The sequence below is a fragment of the Callorhinchus milii genome, unplaced genomic scaffold, assembly GCF_018977255.1.
Source record: "Callorhinchus milii isolate IMCB2004 unplaced genomic scaffold, IMCB_Cmil_1.0 Scaffold2, whole genome shotgun sequence".
NCBI classification, from domain to species: domain Eukaryota; kingdom Metazoa; phylum Chordata; class Chondrichthyes; order Chimaeriformes; family Callorhinchidae; genus Callorhinchus; species Callorhinchus milii.
In genome coordinates this window covers 18084961-18109821 of record NW_024704743.1, presented here as the reverse complement: position 1 = coordinate 18109821, position 24861 = coordinate 18084961, and the positions used below count along the sequence as shown (strand labels likewise).

The following is a 24861-nucleotide window of genomic DNA, read 5'->3' as shown; positions in this document are numbered from 1 at the left end:
CCACCGCAAGGAAGTCAGTATATTGCACACCCACCGCAAGGAAGTCACTGGCAGATGGGACTCTGCATTTGGGCTCATGCAACGTCCAGATCGGATCCATGTCCTGAGCAGGGAATCAAAGAGAGATAAATAGCATCGAGCACTTGCCCAGGTTCGATCCTTAGGAACCCCCCTCCCCCCCAAAAAAAAACACCACAGCATTTTTGCTCACTCCCCGCCTCTGCAATAACAGGGAACTAAATCTGGGTCAACACTTTTTTTTTAAAAAAAGGAGGTAAACGATCCCACTTTACAAGTATCTCAGTTTCCGCGCACGGACTTTATAACAGATCACCGGAAAAAAATGCGCGACTTAACACGTGAAAAGCATCGCGCAAAGTGCCGACCGAGAGCGTGGAAACGGTCACAGTGTGGGGGCGTCTCGGGCTCACACGGTCACAGTGTGGGGGGGGTCTCGGGCTCACACGGGCATGGTGTGGGGGGGGTCTCGGGCTCACACGAGCACAGTGTGTGGGGGGTCTCGGGCTCATACGGTCACAGTGTGGGGGGGGTCGGGCTCACACGGTCACAGTGTGTGTGGGGGGAGTCTCACCCTCACACAGTCACGGTGTGGGGGGGATCTCGGGCTCACACGGTCACAGTGTGGGGGGGTCTCGGGCTCACACGGTCAGTGTGGGGGGGTCTCGGGCTCACACGGTCACAGTGTGGGGGGACGTCTGGGGCTCACACGGTCACAGTGTGGGGGGGGTCTCGGGTTCACACGGTCACAGTGTGGGGGAGTCTCACCCTCACACGGTCACGGTGTGGGGGCGGGTCTCGGGCTCACACGGTCATAGTGTGGGGGGGGGTCATGGGCTCACACGGTCACAGTGTGGGGGGTCTCGGGCTCACACGGTCACAGTTTGGGGGAGTCTCACCCTCACACGGTCACGGTGTGGGGGGGATCTCGGGCTCACACAGTTACAGTGTGGGGGGGGGTCATGGGCTCACACGGTCACAGTGTGGGGGGGTCTCGGGCTCACACGGTCAGTGTGGGGGGGTCTCGGGTTCACACGGGCACAGTGTGGGGGGGCGTCTCGGGCTCACATGGTCATGGTGTGGGGGGTGTCTCGGGCTCACACGGGCATGGATGGTGTGGGGGGGGGTCTCGGGCTCATACGAGCACAGTGTGCGGGGGGTCTCGGGCGCACACAGTCACAGTGTGGGGGGTCTCGGGCTCACACGGGCACAGTGTGGGGGGTCTCAGGCACAAACGGTCACGGTGTGGGGGGGTCTCGGGCTCACACGGTCATGGTGTGGGGGGTTCAGGCTCACACGGTCACGGTGTGGGGGGGGTCTCGGGCTCACACGGTCACAGTGTGTGTGGGGGGGTCTCGGGCTCACACGGGCACAGTGTGGGGGGGTCTCAGGCTCAAACGGTCACAGTGTGGGGGGGGTCTCGGGCTCACACAGTCACGGTGTGGGGGGGTCTCGGGTTCACACGGTCACAGTTGGGGGAGTCTCACCTCACACGGTCACGGTGTGGGGGGGGTCTCGGGCTCACACAGTCACAGTGTGGGGGGGTCTCGGGCTCACACGGTCAGTGTGGGGGGGGGTCATGGGCTCACACGGTCACGGTGTGGGGGGGATCTCGGGCTCACACGGTCACGGTGTGGGGGGGGCTCGGGCTCACACGGTCATGGTGTGGGGGGGGTCTCGGGCTCACACGGTCACTGTGTGTGTGGGGGGGGTCTCGGGCTCACACGGTCACAGTGTGTGTGGGGGGGGTCTCAGGCTCACACGGGCACAGTGTGGGGGGGTCTCGGGCTCACACGGTCACGGTGTGGGGGGGTCTCGGGCTCACACGGTCACAGTGTGTGTGTGGGGGGTCTCGGGCTCACACGGTCACAGTGTGGGGGGGTCTCGGGCTCACACGGTCACAGTGTGGGGGGGTCTCGGGCTCACACGGTCACAGTGTGGGGGGTCTCGGGCTCACACGGTCACAGTGTGGGGGGGTCTCGGGCTCACATGGGCACAGTTGGGGGGGTCTCGGGCTCACACGGTCACGGTGTGGGGGGGTCTCGGGCTCACACGGTCACGGTGTGGGGGGGGGTCTCGGGCTCACACGGTCACGGTGTGGGGGGTCTCGGGCTCACACGGTCGAGCCTGGGTTCACTCGGCACAGACCCGGGTGGTGTAGGTCCCCTTGGATCGCCGAGGGTGGGGGGGGGGGACGGGGGGTGGGCGTCCGGGCGCTGGGGGTGAGTGACACTCCCCCCCTCCGAACCCCCCCACACCACGAGATTTCTGTGTTGAGTTCAGTGTACAAGTGCCACTTTCTTCTCTCTCTCTCTCGCTCTCTTTCTCCACATCACTCCCCTCCCTCCCTCCCTCCCTCCTTCCCCCTCTCTCTCTCTCACAGACCCCCCCCAAAAAAAATATATATATATATATAAAAGCAATAGGGGCTTTATTTCTCTCTCTCTCTCTCCTGTGTACTGATGGTTAAACCGACTGGAAAGAAGTTTGAGTGAGTGTTTTGGCAGCTCAGTGAGCAGCACAGCCATCACTTGGGAGTCAGTGAGATCCAACAGGTGATTACCCGCCTGATGCTCTGCCCTCCCCTCCCCTCCTCCCTCCCTCCCTCCTTCCCATCCATCCCTCCCTCCCTCCCTCCCTCCTCCCCTCCCATCCCTCCCTCCTTCCCATCCCTCCCAATGCTTTCAGCCTCACTCACTTGTGAGCCAACAAAACGGGTGACACAGAACCAGAGAGAGTGGCACCGTTTCAAACAGAGTCGACCCACAGTAATTCGATAAGGACTGAGGATTTTTTTCTTTGTGAGTGAGTGTGAGAGAGAGTGTGCGAGAGTGTGAGAGTGAGTGTGTGAGTGAGTGTGTGAGAGTGAGTGTGAGAGAGAGTGTGAGAGTGTGAGAGAGTGTGAGAGTGTGTGAGAGTGAGTGTGTGAGTGTGAGAGTGAGTGTGTGTGTGAGAGTGAGTGTGAGAGTGAGTGCGTGTGTGAGTGTGTGAGATTGTGAGAGTGTGTGTGTGTGAGAGAGTGTGAGAGTGAGTGTGTGAGAGTGAGTGAGAGAGTGCGTGTGTGAGTGAGAGTGTGTGAGAGTGAGTGTGTGAGTGAGAGTGAGTGTGAGAGTGTGTGAGAGAGTGTGTGAGATTGTGAGAGTGTGAGAGAGTGAGAGTGAGAGAGTGAGTGTGAGAGAGTGTGAGAGTGAGTGTGAGAGAGAGTGTGAGAGTGAGTGTGTGAGTGTGTGAGTGTGTGAGAGTGAGAGTGTGTGAGAGTGAGTGTGTGAGTGAGAGTGAGTGTGAGAGAGTGAGTGTAGTGCTCGGAAATGATTCGCTCCTCCACTCGCACGTGAACCTGGGATCGGGGGCAGGTGGGAAACTGGCGGCTTTTTCCTCTTGGAGGCGTGTGAGGAGCCGAAGTGTGGCTTAAATGCCGGACGCCGCCTTCACGTCGACTTCACTGAAGATCCACAACTCACTCACTCACTTCACTCACTCACTTCACTCACTCACTCACTCCGGCCATTGAAACCGTGAGAGTGAGTCCATCTCCGATCCTCAGACAGAGAAGAGGGGGTGAGTGAGAGGGTCTGTGAGAGAGAGAGAGAGAGAGAGAGACAGAGAGAGAGGGAGAGAGAGAGAGAGAGAAGGAAGGTAGTAGTGGTGGTAGTAGAAAGAGAGAGGAGAGAGAGAGAGAAGAGAAGAAGAAGAAGAAGAAGAAGAAGACGAAAAAAAGAAATAAAGTGTTTGCATTTATTATTTCTTCCCTCTGGGTCGAGGTGTCTCGAACCAGAAGCGCCACGATTCCCCCCAAAGGCCGACAGGACGACCGTCCTCCGCCCGCGACGCGGACCGTCCGCAAGAAGCGGCTGGTGGCGGCGGCGCTGGGGGTGGTGATGGTGCTGGTGCTGGTCATCCTGATCCCGGTGCTGGTCAGCTCCGCCGGCACCTCGGCTCACTACGAGATGCTCGGCACCTGCCGGATGGTGTGCGACCCGTACGGCACCAAAGCCACCGCGGGGGCGGCGGGGGCGGCGGGGGCGGGGGCGGGGGGGGCGGCCGAGACGGTCAGGGACCACACCCTCCTGCCTCTGCCCACCTTCATCCAGGGACCCAAAGGCGAGCCGGGGAGGTCGGGCAAAGCCGGGCCGAGGGGCTCCACCGGGGACCCGGGACCGCCCGGGCCGATGGGGCCACCCGGGGCCAAGGGGGCGCCGGGCCGGGCCGGGCTGCCCGGGCTCCCGGGACCCCCCGGACCCAACGCCGGAGCCATCAGCGCCGCCACCTACAGCACCGTCCCCAAGATCGCCTTCTACGCCGGACTCCGGCGGCCGCACGAGGGCTACGAGACGCTCAAGTTCGACGACGTGGTCACCAACCTCGGGAACCACTACGACCCCACCACCGGCAAGTTCACCTGCTCCATCCCCGGCATCTACTTCTTCACCTATCATGTGCTGATGCGGGGGGGGGACGGGGCGAGCATGTGGGCGGACCTCTGCAAAAACGGCCAGGTAAGGGGGGGGGGGGGGGGGGGGCACCGACTGGACTCGATACCCCCATCCCATCACCCACCCCATCACCCCACCCCATCACCCACCCCATCACCCACCCCATCACCCACCCCATCACCCACCCCATCACCCACCCCATCACCCACCATCACCCACCACCCCACCACCACCCCATCACCCACCCCATCACCCACCCCATCACTCACCATCACCCCATCACTCACCATCACCCACCCCATCACCCACCATCACCCCATCACCCACCACCCACCCCATCACCCCATCACCCAACTAAGTTGGAGCCCTCACCCCCACCCACCCACCCATCCACCCATCGCCACTCCCAGCACTCGCTCGCTCACTCACCCACCCACCCACCCACCCCACTCACTCACTCACTCACCCACCCACTCACTCACTCACTCACTCACTCACTCACATCACTTTGTCTGGACTTTTCTTGGTTGCATATATATATATATATATATATATATACCTTTCTTGGTTGCATATCTCTCTCTCTATGTATACATTTTTTTATTTATTGTTTTCTTTGTAAAAAAGAATGCTAAAATCTCCCCCTCCACCACCCCCCCCCCCCCCCCCCCCCAAGTTGCAGCCCTCGCCCCCAGGGCTGGCTGGCTGGCACTGGAGGAGGTTGCCATCGCACCTTGACTGGTGTTGCCTTCTGGCTGCTGTTACTGGTTATCGTTTAGATCCGTTGTGTTTTAGATAAAAAGGGTAGTGTGTGTGTGTGGGGGGGGGGGGGGGGGGTCGATGAGATTATTATGATTATTATTATTATTATTGCAAAAGTTGTACTACGCTTCTTACTTGACAATGCAATGGTGTGTGTGTTTGGGGTGGCTGGAGGGGGTGGGATGGGGGGGGGGGGGTGGGGGTTGGGGGGTGCAAGTGTATTTGTGCACCTTGGGCGAAGCAGAAGCGAGTCGTTGAGACACCAACTCAAAGTGCGAGGGGGTTAAAGGACAATTTGGAGAGGTGTCCGATGAACTCGGTGCTGGTTTACCATCGCAAATGCACCTGCTGATCGGGGGCCACAGGAATGTCCGTGAAATAAAACGAATTGGGAGGTAAATATCAATGTAAAGATTATTATGATGATGATGATGATTATTATTATTATTACCAATGTAGAAAAGTCAATGTGTTTTGTGGTCAGCCGGGTGTCTGGCACATGGGGAAACCCATCACCCGGCTTAAGAGTATCCACACCAAACAGCAGATACACCAGAGTTCAGTATCCACACCAAACAGCAGATACACCAGAGTTCAGCATCCACACCAAACAGCAGATACACCAGAGCTTAGCATCCACACCAAACAGCAGATACACCAGAGCTTAGCATCCACACCAAACAGCAGATACACCAGAGTTCAGCATCCACACCAAACAGCAGATACACCAGAGCTTAGCATCCACACCAAACAGCAGATACACCAGAGCTTAGCATTCTTGCACACATTGAACGCTCTGCAAACTTTCCCCCCCAATCCTCCTGCTCCAGGTCCGAGCCAGTGCCATTGCCCAGGACGCTGACCAGAACTACGACTACGCCAGTAACAGTGTGGTGCTGCACCTGGACGCCGGCGATGAGGTCTACGTGAAATTGGATGGAGGCAAAGCACACGGCGGAAACAACAACAAGTACAGCACCTTCTCTGGATTTATAATCTACGCGGACTGAGGGAGAAATGGGAGGGAAAAGAAAAACGAATCACAACACACACAAAAAAAAACCTCCTACTTGCTCCTGTGTGCAGGACAGCTGGATTCCCCATGGCCGAGGAAGATCATTGCAAAAACCAAATGGACAGTCACCAGATGTGCATCTTACTTCTGGATACAACCAGCCGCGCGTGTGTATGTGTGTGTGTGTGTGTTTTTTTAATATAAAAAAAAACTGTTTAAAACATGTCTGCACACTTCGAAAAAAGACTACGTCCAGTGTTATATAGGCTCAGTTTGGGTTAGTCTGACTTTTACACCCCAAAGCAATTTCTCCTTGTTAGCCTTGTGTTTTGTGAGAGGAATCTGTCCAGAGCTGAGCAACAGAATGGCCAGTTTTTTCTTTAAAACCTCCAGATTACGTGGGAAAAAAAAAATAGGATTTTCAAAAATGTTTCTCATTCTCAGATGCTTTGATGTATGAGCTCACAGCTATATCCATGCAGCATCGTTTTGGTTGTCGTGCTTAGCAATTTCTCTGCTTTGGGAGAACGTTTCCACATTAATCGCTGTGGTGAGCAATGATTTTCTAACACTTAATAAAATAATAGTATTGTCAACAAGTATGCTGCTCCTTTTAACAGGAAAAAAAAAATGGTTATTGTTTGCCTTATACCGGTGCAATTCTTTCATTTAAAATTGCCAATCGATGTAAAGAATAAATGTGTCTGCAATATACAATATACAGCATCCTGATTGCTGTGGCATGAATTGCAAGCTCGTTGTATTGTACATATGCAATAAGGTGCCAGTGGTTATATATAAAGAGTAAATGGCTGGTCTTACAAATAATGTACGTTGTACCTTTCAGTATTCAGCGTTTTTCTTCCATGCAGTAGGTAAGAGGCGCTTGGACACGTATTTTTTTTTAAAATCGTTGCCAGATTGAGCAGAGTACAAACTGCAACTTTTACTATCTCAGCCCAATCGCAGCTATTTTGCGGGAGAGAGCCCATAAAGTGGAGCTCCGGAACAGGGATTAAATAAATGCTTCCGAATTGGGGGACCCGAGATTCAGTTTGATAACTGGGGGGTGGGGGGGAAAAAAATGACTGGAGACGTACTGTTTTCCAGTTTCCCTTTCGAATTTGAGTTTAAGAAGAATAAAACTTTTTTTAAAAAAAGATTAAAGACGGTGCAGTGTGAGGGAGATACTGTGTAACCTGTTCTTATCTTTGTTTAAATTCACCATTATAAAGCAGTTGCTGATTTTGGCCCGGATTATTGTTATACAATATTGCTGTTCATTAAAGAAGGATACAACACCTCCAAACCTCTGGCTCATTTTGTTTGCCGAGTTCGTGCTCTCGTTACAGTGTTTTCTTTAATGCAATAAGTCACATTGCTTCAGTACATGAATACCACCTCAATTCTGTATTAGCAGTGTCTCAGAGTGGTGAAGGGTTGTCTCTCTCTCCCCCCCCACCCCCCCCCCCCCCCACCCGCGTTGCAGCCTTGAGCAATATTTTATTCATGCAAATACTTTGCCAATAATTTAAGAAATAGACGCATTTTAATTGTGTTGATCTATTCAGACTCGGTACTGGCAGATCGTTTCATGCTAAATTACTTGTTTATTGGGCCTCAGCTCCAATATACATCACTCCTAATCTATTTGCATTACACATATGACACTAATACATAATCTAACCAGGAAACGCGTTGTTAGGATACATGGTGCCGAGGCAATAACAGGTTATATTCCAAAATATTCTATAGATTTGCTATATTTTGCAGCATGATCGGCTTTCGATAGCACCAATTTACAAGTACGAGGTGTGTAAAAAATACAATCTATGTCCGTTTAGGACTGAATGATTGCTGCAAATCCCTTCCTAATAATAATAATAATAATAATAATAATAGGCAACAACTGGTGCTTCCTGCTTCATTAATTTTCTGTTCAACGTTTCATTATTGTCAACGCAAACAAATAGCGAGAGATCATCACACAAACAAAACAGGGGATCGATTCCATCATCTCTTGTCATTTTTATCGAGAAATTGACCAGCAGCCTGGCTCGCTGCACATGTGGAGGAAACACAAAAGCCTTATTACCATTTACTTATGCATTTTTTATTGAAACAAAGCGTATAAACGCGACCTGAGCGGCTGCGCGCAACTTTCCGTCCCAATTATTTGAAGGTTAACCAGCGTTTGGGGTTTTCCACCAAAATAGTGTCGATCATCGATTGGGTAATGCCCCTCGTAAGCATTTTGGGGACGATATTGGTGAGGATGTGGGAATAGCCGTGTCCCCCATACTTCATCAGCCTGTTCTTGGTGTGCACGTCGTGAGCAATGAGTACCTTCTCTCCATAGCCCTCCTCAACCAGTTGGCGGACCCTGAAAATACAAGAGAAAATAAAATAAAATGCATGTCTCCCCCCTGCTCCACCAAATGCCCATTCCCACCAAAAACAAACCTCAAGCAACAATACTTCTTCGTTATGTCCATTTCCATTATAATCTACACCTGGCATCAAATTTGGTTCAACAAATGATGTGTTGCTCTCTTTGTGAAAGGTGTGTTTGGATTTATGTCGAGACGACCTGAATGTCCAGACCGACTACTGAACTCTTCAAAATACTGTACTTTAAAAATAACCGTGAAAAGCCTAAACTTTTTAAAGTCCTGTTTCACCCCCACCCACTCCTCCCCTCCCCAACACGACCCCTTGTGTATTATTTTCATCAGTATTTCACTGGCAAAAAAGAAAGTCCCGTTTATTATTCGAGCCATTTACCAGGAAGGCGTGTGGTTGCACAGATGTGTTACCATTTCACACTTCAGTCACCAACTGATTGATTTATATAACCAGAGACAACGCTTCCCTCAATTGACTTGCACTGATATAAAAAAAAGATTAGAAAAATCAGTAATACCCAAACATCTCATCACAACCTCTTGAATATACTAATCATTTCGTAAACTTGATGATAAAGAGATATTCTTCTATGCTCGTGAAGCACTGAAATGTTGCTGTCAATCAGTTTCTTTTGCAGAGAGAGAAAAAAATAACAGTAGGAAGTTGGATGACATTTATGGAACTGCTCACAAAACATGGTCAGTCTATTTCAGACTCGTGGGTCGCTTTTATTAGGGTCGGATTTACCAGCAAATAAATTGATTGATTTATTTATCTAGTCAAAAATTGTGGTACAGTATTACCCTTCACATACAAATTCAGAAGTAAAGCAAAACAGAAAAGATTGGATTTTCTTTCAACTTTTTTCAGCAACGTCAAGCAGTAAACAGTAACCATTTAAGCGAAATGCACCAAATTCAGATACACGAAACAACTCCACGGATCGCTAAATATGCAGATCAATTGGAAAATAATTACTTGATTGAAAAAAATAAAATGTATGATGTGATGTAGCCTTTTGCAGACGATAAATTAATTTATTTCCCATATCAACAGGTAAATTGATAATCCCAATGCCCAATATGTAATCCATAGTGCAATGTGGATTTTCTTACAAGTGTTCTAACTTTTCTGCTTTTAATAAGTCAATATATAACCGCTTTAGTTCTTGAAGACTCTTTCCAACGTTGTCTGTGGGTTTAACTCCACTGCAAAGTAGCACTGGTTGAAATCGATCGGATTTTATCTGCAGATTACCTGCACATAGAGTTATCCGCCATAAACAGCTGTAAATTACAAATTGTGGTATCATCCACAACTTTCGACGAAAACGTGTTACATTATCGTTGGCTTGTGCACAGGTTTTGAACAACACATGTGAAAGGTAACATTGCTGAAAAGCCACACAGTGTGTGTGTGTGTTGCTTTCTTGCTGTGACTATTTTATTCTCTGTTTTGTGTACTTACCACCTGATTCTCTCACTGTCACACGGCATGTCGATATCCGTATTGAACACGTAATTCAGCATTTCTGTGCCAAACAGATCGTACTCCAGGTAACTTCCGAGTTTAGCGAACTCCAGTAACACTTCCCGATCAAGTATCGTCCTAACGAAGAGAAGTCAGGGATGACAGTGGAGTTAGGAGTGCACATGGTCCCACACAGTCGAAGCGACTACAAAAGCAGATTTTACTTGCAAACCTGCTGCCCCAACCACCGGAAAACAAAGCTGTTTTCTCCCCCCGTTTCGTTTGAAACATTAAATTCGGAAGATCTCACCATTGCGCAACAACAGCCATATCTCACTGCTGGTGCATTGGTTTCAATCTGTGCGTTGTGCATCTCACCACCGAATTTCTTGAAAATGCAACGTTGCCACCAACCCATTCGTTGTGAATGTTTCATGATTTTCACGCTTTAATCACACGAAATGAAAGCTAAGACCCAATGACCCCAACCTCATTCATTTTACACGTTGATATATCACTGCCAGGGAAGCCCCCAGGTCTCAAAGGGGTGAAGTGACTACTGCAGGGCCGGGCAATACACACTGCACTGGTCCACAGTGAATGAGCCCAACACAACCCTATTCCTGTTGCTCCATCCGTGTCGGACACGAAGCTCCTTCTCTTGAAGAATCCCAAAGATTTTCTAAATAAAAACATACTCTTGCATTTCATACGTCCAACAGTCTCAAGAAGTGTAATAACTTTTATGAAGTGAAAGGCAGCAGCTTAAGCTGTGACAGCCACACAAATAATATATGTACAAACGTGGGGCGATAGATGAAAGAACCCTAATACTGCAGTATATTTAACACAGCCATAAAAGCTACAAAGAGGTTAAGCAATGGAAGAGGTCAAATGAGCAGATGGTTTAAACTGCTTTGCAGAGAGCGATGTAACTCAAGAACAAGCAGATGCACATGAACATTATCGGCCCATTCAGAGAACATGACGAGCAAAGGCTAACACACTGCTTCTGTCAGCTGTTCACTGCCCCTGACACTACTGTTTCCTGCAACCTTGCCCCATGCACACAAAAGTTCAAATGCAGTTAACTATCACTTACGAATCAGGGTCGATAGGATTGCGCATTGGAACCTTGGACAGGTTCGCTGAAACATCTCAAAGCGTTTCACAGGATGTCTACTGTTTAGTGTAGTGACTGGACCCGTAGGCGGATGTGGGCAGCCATTTTGAGCGCAGTAATGGCCCACAAATAGACATGAAGTGAATGGCCCATAGTATCTAGAGGATTGTTGGCAAGGATAAAGAGAGACTCCCTGCTTTTAGTCAAATAATGCCATTGGATCTTTAATATTCATGGAAACAGACAGGCGTCCGGGACCTCAGTTTAACACTTCGCCTAAATCTTAGCCAAACTAATGGAATTTCAGTTACCTCATATACTTCAGTTTGTTTAAAATGAAAAAAGTCATGCATCAAAACTCGGATCCAAATAATAGTTCTTTTATATTATGGAAATAGACAATTATAGTAATAATAATAATAATTCTTGCATTTGATATAGCATATTATTACATCTTCGAGACATCTCAAAGCACTTCACAGAATATACTGTAAAGTGAATTGACCATATATTTTGTGGGCGAAACGCAGCACCCTAATGTGCACAGCAGTGTCCCCCAAACAGTCGTGGATTCAATCACCAAACTATTATTGTTATTTTTTGTAGACATACAATTAAGACAATTCTTTATTCTAAATATAAAGGACATTTTGATATCAAGTTGTAACTTTGTAGAATATGTCAGGCCACATTAATAATAATAATAATAATCCTTGCATTTGATATAGCGCTTTTCACGTCGGGAGGACGTCCCAAAGCGCTTCACAGAACACACTGTAAAGCGAATTGACTGTATATTTGTGGGCGAACGCGGCAGCCAATTGCGCACAGCAATGTCCCACAAACAGTCGTAGATTGAAAATGACCAATTTATTATTGTTTTGGTTTTGGAGGGATTATTATTAGGCTCTGTGTGGAGTAAGGAAACTTGCCCAAGGTTTCGCCCTCCGCCTGGAATTGAACTCAGGTCTCCCGCTTGCAAAGCGAGTGCTCTAACCACTGAGCTACAGGACTCCTTATTAAAATAAGGTGAGATTTTCAATGGGGAAATTAAATGCATAAAGTTAGTATAGATTTTAAAGCAAGTGTCAGCCCATATAATACTAAAGTAGCTTTTGTGCAGTTACATTACACGCATACTATGCCTGGCTGAATCTATGCCAACAGAGTAAAGTGAGTGCAATGGAAATAAAGTACTTTAAATCAATTTGAATACTTAAGTCAAAAGAATGTCTATGCCGATATAGGTAGTATGTAACAAGACAAAAAGTTTTCCCCAACAATGATGCATTTTATATTCAGTTGGAAATGGGACAAAAAACCTTCGACATGAATCTACATTAGGAGGCCCCACATGATAAATGGTCATTACGTGATTGAGGTAACAAACAGCATCAAGCAGTTGAAGATTCAAATATGAACTCAAATTCAAAAGAATTGTGGGGGTGAGAGGGGGAGTGAAGAGAGAGAAAGGGAAAACACCAAAAACATAAGTTAGAAGAACATATGGGTTAACATCAATAACTGGGATCATCGTAAGGTAAATAAAACACAACGCAGTTTAAAAATGCACTGTAGGATTTTCTATTCATCGAAGATAGCAACTTGAAATGACCTGTTCAAATGTTTCTCTGTAGCATTTAAATATTGTAAACATTCTATGATACGCAAAAGACAAAAATAAAGCCAGTGACGTTTGTGGTATTGATGTTTAAGTATTTATTATCACAGACTAATTTGTTCTCTCAGTTTCTAACAACAACTTGCATTTATATAGCGGCATTCACACGGGGTATGGTTCCAGAGCGCTTGACAGTGGCAGAGGACAATGCTGAGCCCACGGCGGAGAAGGGAGGTGACCGTAGGTGGGGAGGGAGGGGGCAAGGCGGAGAGATTGAGGGAGAGAGTTCCAGAGTTTTGGGGCGTAGTGACTGAAAGCATGGCCACCGATGGTGGAATAGACGGCATGAGGGACAAGCTAGGTCTTAAAAAAAAATTGACTGCTGAATGGGAGTGGGATCTGCCAAAGATTGCTGTGTCAGGTGGACTCTACTTACAGTCCTCAGCCACAGTACTGATGATGCCCGACCTATAGAGCACAAGAAATGCAAAGGCGTAATTTGGCCCATTGATCGCATCGTTCCCCCAGACTACCTTCACTACCTTCTGCCAACTGCAGCTGTAGCATCCCCTGGCCTTTGCCAGTAGATCCCTTGTCTTTCTGTACCTAGTGATGATCTCTAGCAGCCCCATGGATGGAATCACACAATAGTGCTCTGCTGAAACAAGCAGGACACCATGCAATACACTGTACACAGAGTGGACACAGACACACACACACACACTTAAAATACATGCAAAGCTTGCTGCGGGCACCTCAATCAAGTGCCGAATATTTACAAAATTACTCACTAGAGAATTGTACTGGACAATTGTCCAGTTCATTCTTACTACTTGATATGAATATTAGGCCTAATTAGTTTTATTGTCGATTACGCAACTGCTGGAAATCTATAAGATTAGAGGTTTCCTCTTACCCAGTGAACATGCTTTTGATGAAACAGAGCCTCTTTATTGTAAAGAGCTTTGAAACATGTCGAGATGATAAGGCAAATAAGATAAGTTATCTTTTTCTTTTCAGCTTGGCAACTTTATCAGCTCTACCAGCAGCAGCGTATAATTTACAATCATTTACTTATGTGGAGTGAGTTGCTATGAGATCAGCCATACGGTTCTTGTAAATGTAAGGTACTTTATATCGTCAACCATGATGAGCAGGATGCTTCGAACCATGCCAAGTTCAATGCTAAGAAACTCCCGACAGCTTTTCTGAGAGTACCTGGAATTAAACTCTTAACAACAACAACTTGCATTTATAAAGCGCCCTTCACGTGGGGTAGTGTCCCGGAGCAATTAAAAGAAAAACAACATACTTTAGTGGATAAAGGGCTCATCAGATCAACGGAATTGAATTGGCAAATAATGAAATGAGCAAGAATTACACTGTGCTTGAGCAGGTCTACTTTGGGTCTATTCATGGACTCTCATTGCCATTGCTACTTTAGGCAGAGGGATATAAGATGATCTAAGAACCTGAAAGCTGGAATAAACCATAAAAGTGACATGATGCAGATTGCAAGTTTTATTTAGTGCTCAGCCCTACAGAATATTGAATTCCATGATCATCATAATACTCCATTATGTAGATAGTTAGTTCTACATAAAAAGTAGCACCATATATATGGCTTACTGAAAAATGAAATTATCAAGCCCATAGGAATATATATATTGCAATAACCTCAGATACTAATGGAATAATCAATGGCATGAAGTAAAAATACTTTCTAAATGATAATCCTTGAAGTGAAGAAGTTTGCAATTCTGGAAAATCTGTGAAGCATAATGCACATTTTAAATTGAAAGATGAGTACATTAATGATAATAATAATCCTTACATTTGCGCCTTTCACATCGGGCAGGCATCCCAAAGCTCTTCACAAGATACAATGTAATGTGCAATGACTGTGTTTTTGTGGGTGAACAAGGGTGTTTTTTTTGTAGGCAAATAAGCAGGTTTAACAGTCCTACAGCAAATCTGATCCTGCTAGAATGAATGCGATGGATTATTACTATAATCTTATAGATAATATACAAGTATTCTTCTACTGTATATATATACAGTAGAAGTTGGGCAAGTTTCCTTACTCCACACGCCTAATAATAATCCCTCCAAAACCAATAATAAATTGGTCATTTTCAATCTACGACTGTTTGTGGGACATTGCTGTGCGCAATTGACTGCCGCATTCGCCCACAAATATACAGTCAATTCACTTTACAGTGTGTTCTGTGAAGCGCTTTGGGACGTCCTCCCGACGTGAAAAGCGCTATATCAAATGCAAGGATTATTATTATTATTATTATTACAGATGATTGTGATTTTTCATTGCCAAGCATCTTGCTGCAATTTCAGCCCCAAGGAGACCCTATGTACATTCCCTCCGCCCCAGGAGAATAATCACTAGTTGGTTATTTGTCATCTAACAAGAGCAGGTTTGAGCCCTCACTAGGCAGGAACTCTTTGCAAGCTTCCTGGTGAGCAGCTCCGCTCAGCATAAAATGTGTTGGGAGCACTGCCACCATCTTCCTGTCTACAGCTTGGAAGCAGATCCCTACCCATTGAAGTGTGGTTCCACCACTTAGAAGTGGAGCATGAGCAGGGAGCTGCTTATCTCTCTTCATATCAATCAAGGTGGATACAAAGCCCTGGATATATAAACATATGTTCACAAACCCACAATCCAGGTAATGCCTTCAAACAAGTCTCAGAGTTTCCTCATCAGTTATTCAACTGACATCTGCCTTCAGAGTTAGGTAGTCCTTTACAAGACAGTTGGTGATGTGCCAGCCAGCTTGATGTTCTTGTGGGCCATGTTCCTTGCTTACTCAGCACCAACTGCTGTTTAGTTGAGGACCTCATGTGAAGGGCTTTGACAACTAGAAGCTGATTCAATCTCAATGGTGGGAAGCTCGTTACAATGGCGTTCAACCATATCTGTATTATTTCAATCTCAGATGTTAGATTTATAACCAGCCTTCTCTTATGCTGCTATGGCCAAACCCATAATTATATTCAGATTGCTTTTAGATGGCTGTCCTACATCATCTAATTTTTGAGACAGCAATTCTAACAAATTAAATTCTATTTCCTTTCACAACTAGTCCTTAGTCTAGAACCTTCTCCACTCACCTGTCTATATGGGACATGACTGTTTTGGAGACGTCACCCCCAGCCTCTTGTAACAGCCGGATGATCTGGGAAGGTGCGTCACAATTCCTGCCAGGGTGAATGATGACCGGGCAGCCGAGCTGTGCCTGTGCCTGAGCTGTGGCTTGAAGAACTTTCCTCTCGCTCTCAGTCAGTGGCCATGAGCAGCCGATTTCTCCAATCACTCCACATTTGATGTCAGTTCCATCAGCTCCATGGAGAATTTCGCTCACTAGAACATCTGTCATCTGCAACAAACCAAACTCGGTAAGAAGTTAGCTATTAGCCAGAGCAGTCTGGTAAGTGCATAGCATAATACTGCTGAAAAAGACTCAATGACAGTTAACGATAATTCTTTAATGTTTTGGATACTCATTAGAGTGTACAATAAAAACTGGAAAATCAATTAAGAGTTCAATCAATTGTAGAGTAATTCAGGGCAAATTCCCTTTTATATTGATAGCAATATTTCGGGACTATACTTAACAGAGAGCTAAACGTAGGCCATTTACATTAACTGAGCTCAAGTGCCAAAGGGTATAATTAACAGATTATGGGTCTAATAGTAAGAATGAGCACATAGAATACAAAATGGCACTATTATCATAGTGCATTTGAAAACATTTATAACAAAAAATTTTACTGCTTCTGAAAAAATATGAACACAAATATGAATAAACTAGTACTATAATTGCTCTCAATTGATTGAAGGTTGCAGTAGACAAAATGGACTAGTGGTTGTAAAGCATTCTCTTCCTTACAGTCCTGCACAATTTTGGAAGCCTGCTGGAAAATGCACAATATCATAGATCTGATCCCATTCTGTTGTGGTCATGTTTGCATCTGATTACAGCGATCAGCATATAATAGTATTTCATCATTTTGGGCATTTCAATGGCAAGTGACTGAAGACCTACAATGTTAATTCATTTCTCTACCCATTCCCCATTGTAATGAACCAATAATAATATTCACTGCATTTAGTATTAGCATTTAGCGCCTTAGCACATCATTGAGACACCTCAAAGTGCTTCAATGTATTGCTAGATCTCTTCCCTTCCTAACAATGCATTTTTACTTTGTGTTCTGCATTTAACCATTTTGGCACATGAATGATCAATTAAGTAATAAATCTTTAGACAGTTATGGAGGTAACCAATTATCAGTCTGACTTCTGAATGATCGTATTAAACAGAACAGATATTACAAATCTGCACTTTTGAAAAACAGAATAGATGTTGAGGGATTTTAATATTTATACCCTATTAAATGAGCCTCTTTCATATTTCTGGTGGGCCAACGATTAAAATGGAAAACAGAAGAGGAAACGTGAAGTGTGTCAATGGTATCCTGTGGTTTAATTTTGAGGAAGAATCAATTTTGTTTTTACTGACAGTGATATTCGGAGTCTTGTAGCTCAGTGGTTAGAGCACTTGCTTTGCAAGTGAGAGACCTGAGTTCAATTCCAGGCAGAGGGCGAAACCTTGGGCAAGTTTCCTTACTCCACACGCCTAATAATAATCCCTCCAAAACCAAAAACAGTAATAAAATTGGTCATTTTCAATCTACGACTGTTTGTAGGACACTGCTATGCGCAATTGGCTGCCGCGTTCGCCCACAAATATAGTCAATTCACTTTACAGTGTGTTCTGTGAAGCGCTTTGGGACGTCCTCCTGACGTGAAAAGCGCTATATCAAATGCAAGGATTATTATTATTATTATTATTCGAGTAAGTATGAATCACAAAGGCCCGATGGCCAAATTGAATTCATCCTTCCAGAGTAGCCCCCTCCTCCAACCATCTTCTGATTTCAACATCAAGTTATTTCTTAGATAATCCACCCATTATACCTCTACCATCCTTTGTGGTCTCCCATTGTGCCTGACTCAGTTCCACTCTAATCTCTGAGCCTTGTTCCGGGTTCAAGCGCCAAGTTGGGAGTTTGAGCACACAATCTAGGCTGGCACTCAAATACAGTGCTAGAGAAGTGCTGCATTGTCAGATGTGCTGTCCTTTGGTTGAAACGTTAAACCAAAGTCAGGTGGATGGTAAAAATCTCATAGTGCTATTTGAAAAGATTTTCTTCCAGTATTCTGGCCAACAATCTCCCCAGATAAAAATGGTCTGTTACTTCATGACTATTTGTGTGACATTGCTGTACCCAAATTGATTGTTACGATCACCTACAAAACACACAGTAACGACACTTTACAGTAAATTCCTATGAAGCAGTTTGAGACATCTTGATGGTGTGCTAAGGTGCTACATCAAATGCTAGGACACGGGATCTATTATTATACAGTCTGTATATTATTATTACATTATTACTACAACTGTTGACAATTCTCATTACTTTTACTATCCTATTAACTATCTTACAAACCTCTATCTTACAAACCTCTACATCGGTGATCTGAACTCAACTGATCTGTCAATTTAGCCCAGTTACACAGTGCACGGAGAGAAATCTGCAGCCTACATTGACTTATTGCTGATCATCACCCTGGAGGCAATCAGCTTCACAGAATGTCACATCTATTTGTCAAAGCCCCTCACATGAGGACCTGAATTAAGCAGTTAGTATTGAGTAAGCCTGGTACATGGCATTGGACTTGAACTTCTAGGACATCCAGATGGCTGGCACGTCACAAGCTGAACAGGTCTTCTCACCACTTTGACAGTAGATAGACGTCTGTCGAGTAGCTAATGAAGTTTGGGACGCAGCTGCTGGAAGGCGATACCCAGCATACGGGTTTGTCAACTCGCATTCATATATACAAGCCTTGGTATCCATCTTAAGTAGTATGCAGAGAGAAAAGCAGCTGCTGCTTAAACTTCTAATTTCTAAACGGGAGAAACCATGGTTCAATGGGTAGACGTGCGGATCCGAGCTGTGAGCAGAAGTGTGACGGCAATGCTCTCACATTTCATTCTTAGCTGTGCTGCTCACCAGACAGCTCATGTAGAATTCCTGGTATCCACTTTGTGAGGGTTCAAACCTGCACTTGTCGGATCTCAAGTGACTAGTTAATGACCGTCCTTGTGGGGGTGGGGGAGGGAGGGAGGGGTAAGAGGTTTCCTTGGAAGTGAGCTAGCTCCAAGATGATATGCTTAGCAATGGAAGGTTGAAATTCAGTCAGCTCTCTGTGGTGGACTTGTTGGTTCAGTCCCTGAGCCAGAGAGGTCCACAGTACTCCAAGGAACTGCTAACGCTAGACCAGCCAGCTTGGCTCATCAGCAGAACTTGGAGTCAAACTAGTCACTCTTCCCACTCAGCTGTTGTTAACGCTGCAAACCGCAGCTCGAATGAGTAGGGTGGCCTCAGCTGGAAAAACAGTGGGAAGCTTGCCAACTAGTCCTCATAAAATAGTCACTCCCTTGGAGTTCCAGAACATCAAAATTAGTCTCCTCTATGCCAAATTGCTCCAGTTTCTTACATTCTTACATTCTGCCAACTGATTTGCTACTCTTACTTTTCCGACTGACTGCCTTTCAGATATCAAGTCCTGGATAAGTATTAACTTTCTACAGCTCAACATTGACAAGACCGAAGCTATCCTCCAGCAGCACCTTCTCACCATAGGTGCTGATCAGATCAACCTACACAGGTGCTCACCCACCTCACACGGCAGGTGTGGAACTTCAGTGTCCTGTTTGACCCCAAACTATCCTCTAAATCCTACATCTGGGGTCTCCTTTACTCTGGTTTCCCTGTTTTGATTTCCCCAACATTGCCTGCCTGCACTACCTTACCTCTCCCACCAGGCTGCTGAAACCTTCATCTACTCTTTCATTATTTTCAAGCTCAATTACTCCAACGTCCTCCTCACCATAGCCCCCAGCATCTCCCTACACAACCTGCAGACCATTCAGAATACTGCAGCCAATGTCTCTGCAAACTCCTCACACCATCCTCTTTGAGCTCCACTGGGACCCCATCACCTCAGAATTCAAGATTCTCGTCCTCGGTTTCAAATTCCTCCATGGCCTTGCCTCACTCTCGCTCTGTGATTCAAATGCCCTAAACATTCCTTCTGTTCGGCAAACATCGGCCAGCTTCAGGTCCTCTGCCCTCTCTGTCCCACCATTGGTGGGTGCCATTTCAGCCACATTTTCTGGATCTCTATCCCAGATTCAACAACAACAACAACAAGATTCCATTTATTGAGCGCCTTTCACGTCGGGAGGATGTCCCAAGGTGCTGTACAGTTGGGTCAGGACCCGAGCAGGGGGGAAATGGTCAGGGTGAGGGAAGGGAGGGAGCGAGGAGGGGGGTAGAGAGTCGAGAGGGGAGCTGAAGGCACGGTCAAAGAGAAAGGTCTTGAGACCGGCCTTGAAGGAGGAAAGGGAGGAGGCGGCGAAGGCACTGGGGGATAGAGTTCCAGAGCCTAGGGGCTGAGAGGCTGAAGGCCCGGCCACCGATGGTAGGGCGGTTGGGCGGGGGATGTGGAGGAGACCGGAGCCAGAGGAACGGAGGGTACGGGCGGGTAGGTAGGGGGATAATAGGTCGGAGAGGTAGGAGGGAGCAAGGCCGTGAATGGCCTTGTAGGTGAGGATGAGGATCTTGAATTCGATCCTCTGGGGGATGGGGAGCCAGTGGAGGCGAGCGAGGGTGGGAGTGATGCGGTCCCGAAGCCTGGTGCGGGACAGTACACGAGCTGCAGAGTTCTGAATGACCTGCAGCTTGTGGAGGGAGGTGCCGGGAAGGCCGGCGAGGAGAGAGTTCCCATAGTCCAGCCTTGAGGTGATAAAGGGGTGGACCAGAGTTTCAGCAGCGTGAGGGGTGAGGTAGTGAGTTTCAGCAGCGTGAGGGGTGAGGTAGTGATTCCCTCAATTCCCCCCCACTTCCTCCCTGCCCTCAAAAATCCAAACCAAAATCCATCTCTTTGCACTTTTGACTACCTTTCTCCCACACCTCCCCAAAACTTGGGCTCCTGGTCAATTGTGTGAAACATTTTGAGACATTATCCCATTGTGAAAGGTGCTCCTAAATCTAAGGTCCTTCGGATGTCTTACCAATGTGAAAGTTCCTGTATAAATGTAAATTTATATTGCATTGTAAACCATTGTTTTGTATGTCTATTTTTTCTTCCCAACCATTGATTCCAACTTCCGTTACCTAATTTCTCAGGTAGTTTTATCGTAAATAATAATAATCCGTGTATTTTATATGGTATCCTATCATATCAATCAAAATATCTTAAAGAATTTCACAGGATTCACATGATTGTAGTAACTATATATTTGTAGGCACATATGGTAGCCAATTTGCCCACAGCAGAGTTAAACAAATAGCCATCAAGTGAATCATCAACTATTGTTGGTCATGACACTGGGAGAAACTCCCTTCTTTTTTCGACTAGTCCAACGGGATCTTTAATGTCCACCAGAACAGGCAGAGAGGGCCTTGGTTTAACATCTGATCTGAAGGATGGAAACTCCAGCAATACAGCACAGCCCCGGCACTGCATTGAAGTCTGGACTGCAATGAAGTGTCAGTCTGGACTGTAATGGAGTGTCAATCTGGACCATGAGCTCAAAGTCCCTACATGAAAGCCTGAACCCACAACTGTAAGATTCAGAGGCGAGAGCCAGGCTGTCACCTCGGATGACGCTGTGCTGTGTGCTCACTATTAATTAGATTGATTGTACTCAACCCCAAATCATGATTGGGTGAAAACAAGCAAGATTACTGAATCTGCATTTCACAATATTGCAATATTTCTTTTCTGGCCGACAACCCAAATTTTGACCACGTTGTGCGCAGGGACTCGCTCACCTTTTCCACCGTCATGTTAAGTGTTTCAGCAGAATGTGTCGCGCCCACATAGTATCCAGCCCCCGCGATAACGTGAACCCCAGTTTCTTGGGAAAGACGCTTGAGAGTCTGGACGTCCCTATGAATCCCTGTCGTCGTGTTGTCCACGATGGTGCCACCACCCATTTTCTTAAAATGCAACATCTCCTCCTTAACACTTTCGGTCTCGTCGTTCAACACCAGGTTGACTTTGTGAGAATAGGGGTTTTGCTTGAGCCAGTATAAGTTGTTGATGGCTATGGGCATTTCAGAGAACTTCTCTTGACCAGGTGGTGGTTGTGAGTAACAAAAGTCGAAAACCAAAGACAAATGCTCGTGGGTCAGGGTCCGACCCAACTGGCTGGGCTCGATCACACCCAGCACCGTCTGCACTTTCCCACTCAACTTGGACATTTTTGCGGGTCTGAAAAATAAGAATAGTGCTCAACATTTTGCAACTGACTTGTTATTTAATTCAATAAACAGTCGAAAAGAGATGTACCACACGGCACAGCAAGCAACACAAGAAGTTACATTTATCCGGCGTCCCTCCCACAGGGTAGCATCCCAGAGCGCTTGACAGTGGCGGAGCACGACTCCGGCCAAGGGAGTGGGGGGGGGGGGGGGGGGAGGGGCGGAGGTAAGGGGTAAGGTGACCGTAAGCACAGTCGAAGAGACAGGTCTTCAAGAACGACTGCAACAAAAAGAATCCTTGCATTTGATACAGCGCCTTATCACCTCTTCAAGACATCGTAAAGTGTTTCACAGGATACACTGTAGCGTGTAGTGACTGTGTGTTTTGTGGGCTGTAGATGGGGAAGTAGAGGGCAAGGCGGAGGGGTAGAGAGGAAGAGCGTTGCAAAGTTTCGGGGTGCAGTGGCTGAAAGCAGTAAAAATAAAACTATAAGATACGCTTCGTAATAAAGTCTCAATAAAAACAAGAGCTGAGAATGCAGTGACCGACCGGTCAGAGCAGCAGCTCTCACAGGGCCTTGGACTGGGGAGGTCGGTAGTTTTGCTGGGCCAGGATTAACCGAAACAAACCAGGAACAAGCCCAGACTGCACACAGAGCTCACTGTGTGTCTGTCTGTCTGTCTGTCTGTCTGTCTGTCTGTCTGTCTGTCTGTGTGTGTGTGTGTGTGTCTGTATGTGTGTGTGTCTCTGTGTGTGTGTGTGGGTCTGTATGTTTGTGTGTCTCTGAGTGTGTGTGTGTGTGTGTCTGTGTGTCTGTATGTGTGTGTGTCTCTGAGTGTGTGTGTGTGTGTGTCTGTGTGTCTGTATGTGTGTGTGTCTCTGAGTGTGTGTGTGTCTGTGTGTCTGTATGTGTGTGTGTGTGTCTGTGTGTGTGTCTCTGTGTGTCTGTTTGTGTGTGTGTGTGTCTGTGTGTGTGTGTGTGTCTCTGTGTGTGTGTGTGTGTGTCTCTGTGTGTGTGTGTGTGTGTGTCTCTGTGTGTGTGTGTGTGTCTCTGTGTGTGTGTGTGTGTGTGTCTCTCTGTGTGTGTGTGTTTGTGTGTGTGTGTGTCTCTGTGTGTGTGTGTGTGTCTCTGTGTGTGTGTGTGTGTGTGTGTCTCTGTGTGTGTGTGTGTCTGTGTGTGTGTCACACGCTCCTCAGAGGTGAGATGACAAACTCGGTAGTGAAGCTGTGACTCGGGGCCGCACTGCTCGGTGCGCGGCCGCTCCTAAACCTGCGGAGTCCGCGGGCATTCAGTGCCGCTGCCAGGACAGCCTGACCCCCCCCCCCCCCAGCCTGACCCCCCCCCCACCCACCCCCAGCCTGACCCCCCCCCCCACACCCCCAGCCCACCCCCAGCCACCCCCTAGCCTGACCCCCCCCCCAGCCTGAACCCCCCCCCAGCCTGACCCCCCCCCCCACCCCAGCCCAGCCCACCCCCAGCCTGACCCCCCCCCACCACACACACCCCAGCCCAGCCACCCCCCAGCCTGACCCCCCCCCCACCCCAGCCCCCCCCAGCCCCAGCACCCCCCAGCCTGACCCCCCCCCCCCCACCCCCCCAGCCCCAGCCCACCCCAGCCTGGCCCCCAGCCTGACCCCCCCCCCAGCCCAGCCCACCCCCAGCCTGACCCCCCCCCACCCACACACACACCCTCACCCACACACACCCCCAGCCTGACCCCCCCCCACCCCAGCCCCCCCCAGCCCCAGCCCACCCCCAGCCTGACCCCCCCCCCCAGCCTGACCCCCCCCCCCAGCCCAGCCCACCCCCAGCCTGACCCCCCCCCCAGCCTGACCCCCCCCCCAGCCTGACCCCCCCCCAGCCTGACCCCCCCCCCCAGCCCAGCCCACCCCCAGCCTGACCCCCCCCCACCCACACACACACCCTCACCCACACACACCCCCAGCCTGACCCCCCCACCCCAGCCCAGCCCAGCCCCAGCCCACCCCCAGCCTGACCCCCCCCCCCCCAGCCCCCCCCAGCCCCAGCCACCCCCCAGCCTGACCCCCCCCCCACCCCCAGCCCCCCCAGCCCCAGCCACCCCCCAGCCCGACCGCCCCCCACCCCAGCCCCAGCCCCCCCCAGCCCCAGCCACCCCCCAGCCTGACCCCCCCACCACCCCACCCCCCCCACCCCCAGGCCCCCCACCCCACCCCTAGCCACCCTCACCCCCACCCCCGCCCCCAACCTCAGCCCCCCCACCCCCAGCCCGACCCCCCCCCACCCCACCCACACACCCCCCCAGCCTGACCCCCCCCAGCCCCCCCACCCACACTCACCCCCACCCCACCCCCAGAGACACACTCACCCACAGCCACAGTCTGACACACACTCACAGCCGCCGTGTCAGCTCAGCACCTGTCAATCACCCTCCTCTCGCGAGGCTCCCCCCCCCCCCCCCCCCACACTTACCAGTTGGTTACACTGGTGCACAGTCACCTGCAGCCAACTGGTTACAGCAACAACAACAACAACAACAGAATTACATTTGTGTAGCATCTTTCACGTCGGGAGGACGTCCCAAGGCGCTGGACAGTCAGAGCTTCGGACCCGAGCTGGGGGTTTGGGATTGGGGAGGGTGGAGGGCAACAACAACAATAAAATTACATTTA

The 24861-nt window shown here is 48.3% G+C and overlaps 2 protein-coding genes across 4 annotated transcripts; one reads left to right on the top strand and one right to left on the bottom strand.

Moving 5' to 3' along the window:
- Positions 1 to 3893: 3893 nt before the first annotated feature.
- On the top strand, positions 3894 to 7531 carry LOC103181587 (complement C1q-like protein 3). The gene is made up of 2 exons (XM_042331974.1): positions 3894 to 4514; positions 6044 to 7531. The coding sequence occupies exons 1-2, from the start codon at positions 3897 to 3899 to the stop codon at positions 6221 to 6223; spliced, it is 798 nt and encodes a 265-aa protein (XP_042187908.1). The 5' UTR covers positions 3894 to 3896; the 3' UTR covers positions 6224 to 7531.
- Positions 7532 to 8319: 788 nt separating this feature from the next.
- On the bottom strand, positions 8320 to 24642 carry pter (phosphotriesterase related). 3 transcript variants are annotated; one of them, XM_042331972.1, is made up of 5 exons: positions 24558 to 24642; positions 21777 to 22218; positions 15978 to 16243; positions 10102 to 10242; positions 8320 to 8611 (listed from the first exon to the last, which is right to left on the bottom strand). In XM_042331972.1, exons 2-5 carry the CDS (start codon positions 22206 to 22208, stop codon positions 8401 to 8403), a joined length of 1050 nt encoding a protein of 349 aa, XP_042187906.1. In that variant the 5' UTR covers positions 22209 to 22218; positions 24558 to 24642; the 3' UTR covers positions 8320 to 8400. The 3 variants fall into 3 exon arrangements, with proteins under 3 accessions (XP_042187906.1, XP_042187907.1, XP_007896361.2); XM_042331973.1 differs by having other exon boundaries at positions 24540 to 24569; XM_007898170.2 differs by lacking the exon at positions 24558 to 24642 and adding an exon at positions 22759 to 22880.
- Between the last annotated feature and the right edge of the window lie 219 nt (positions 24643 to 24861).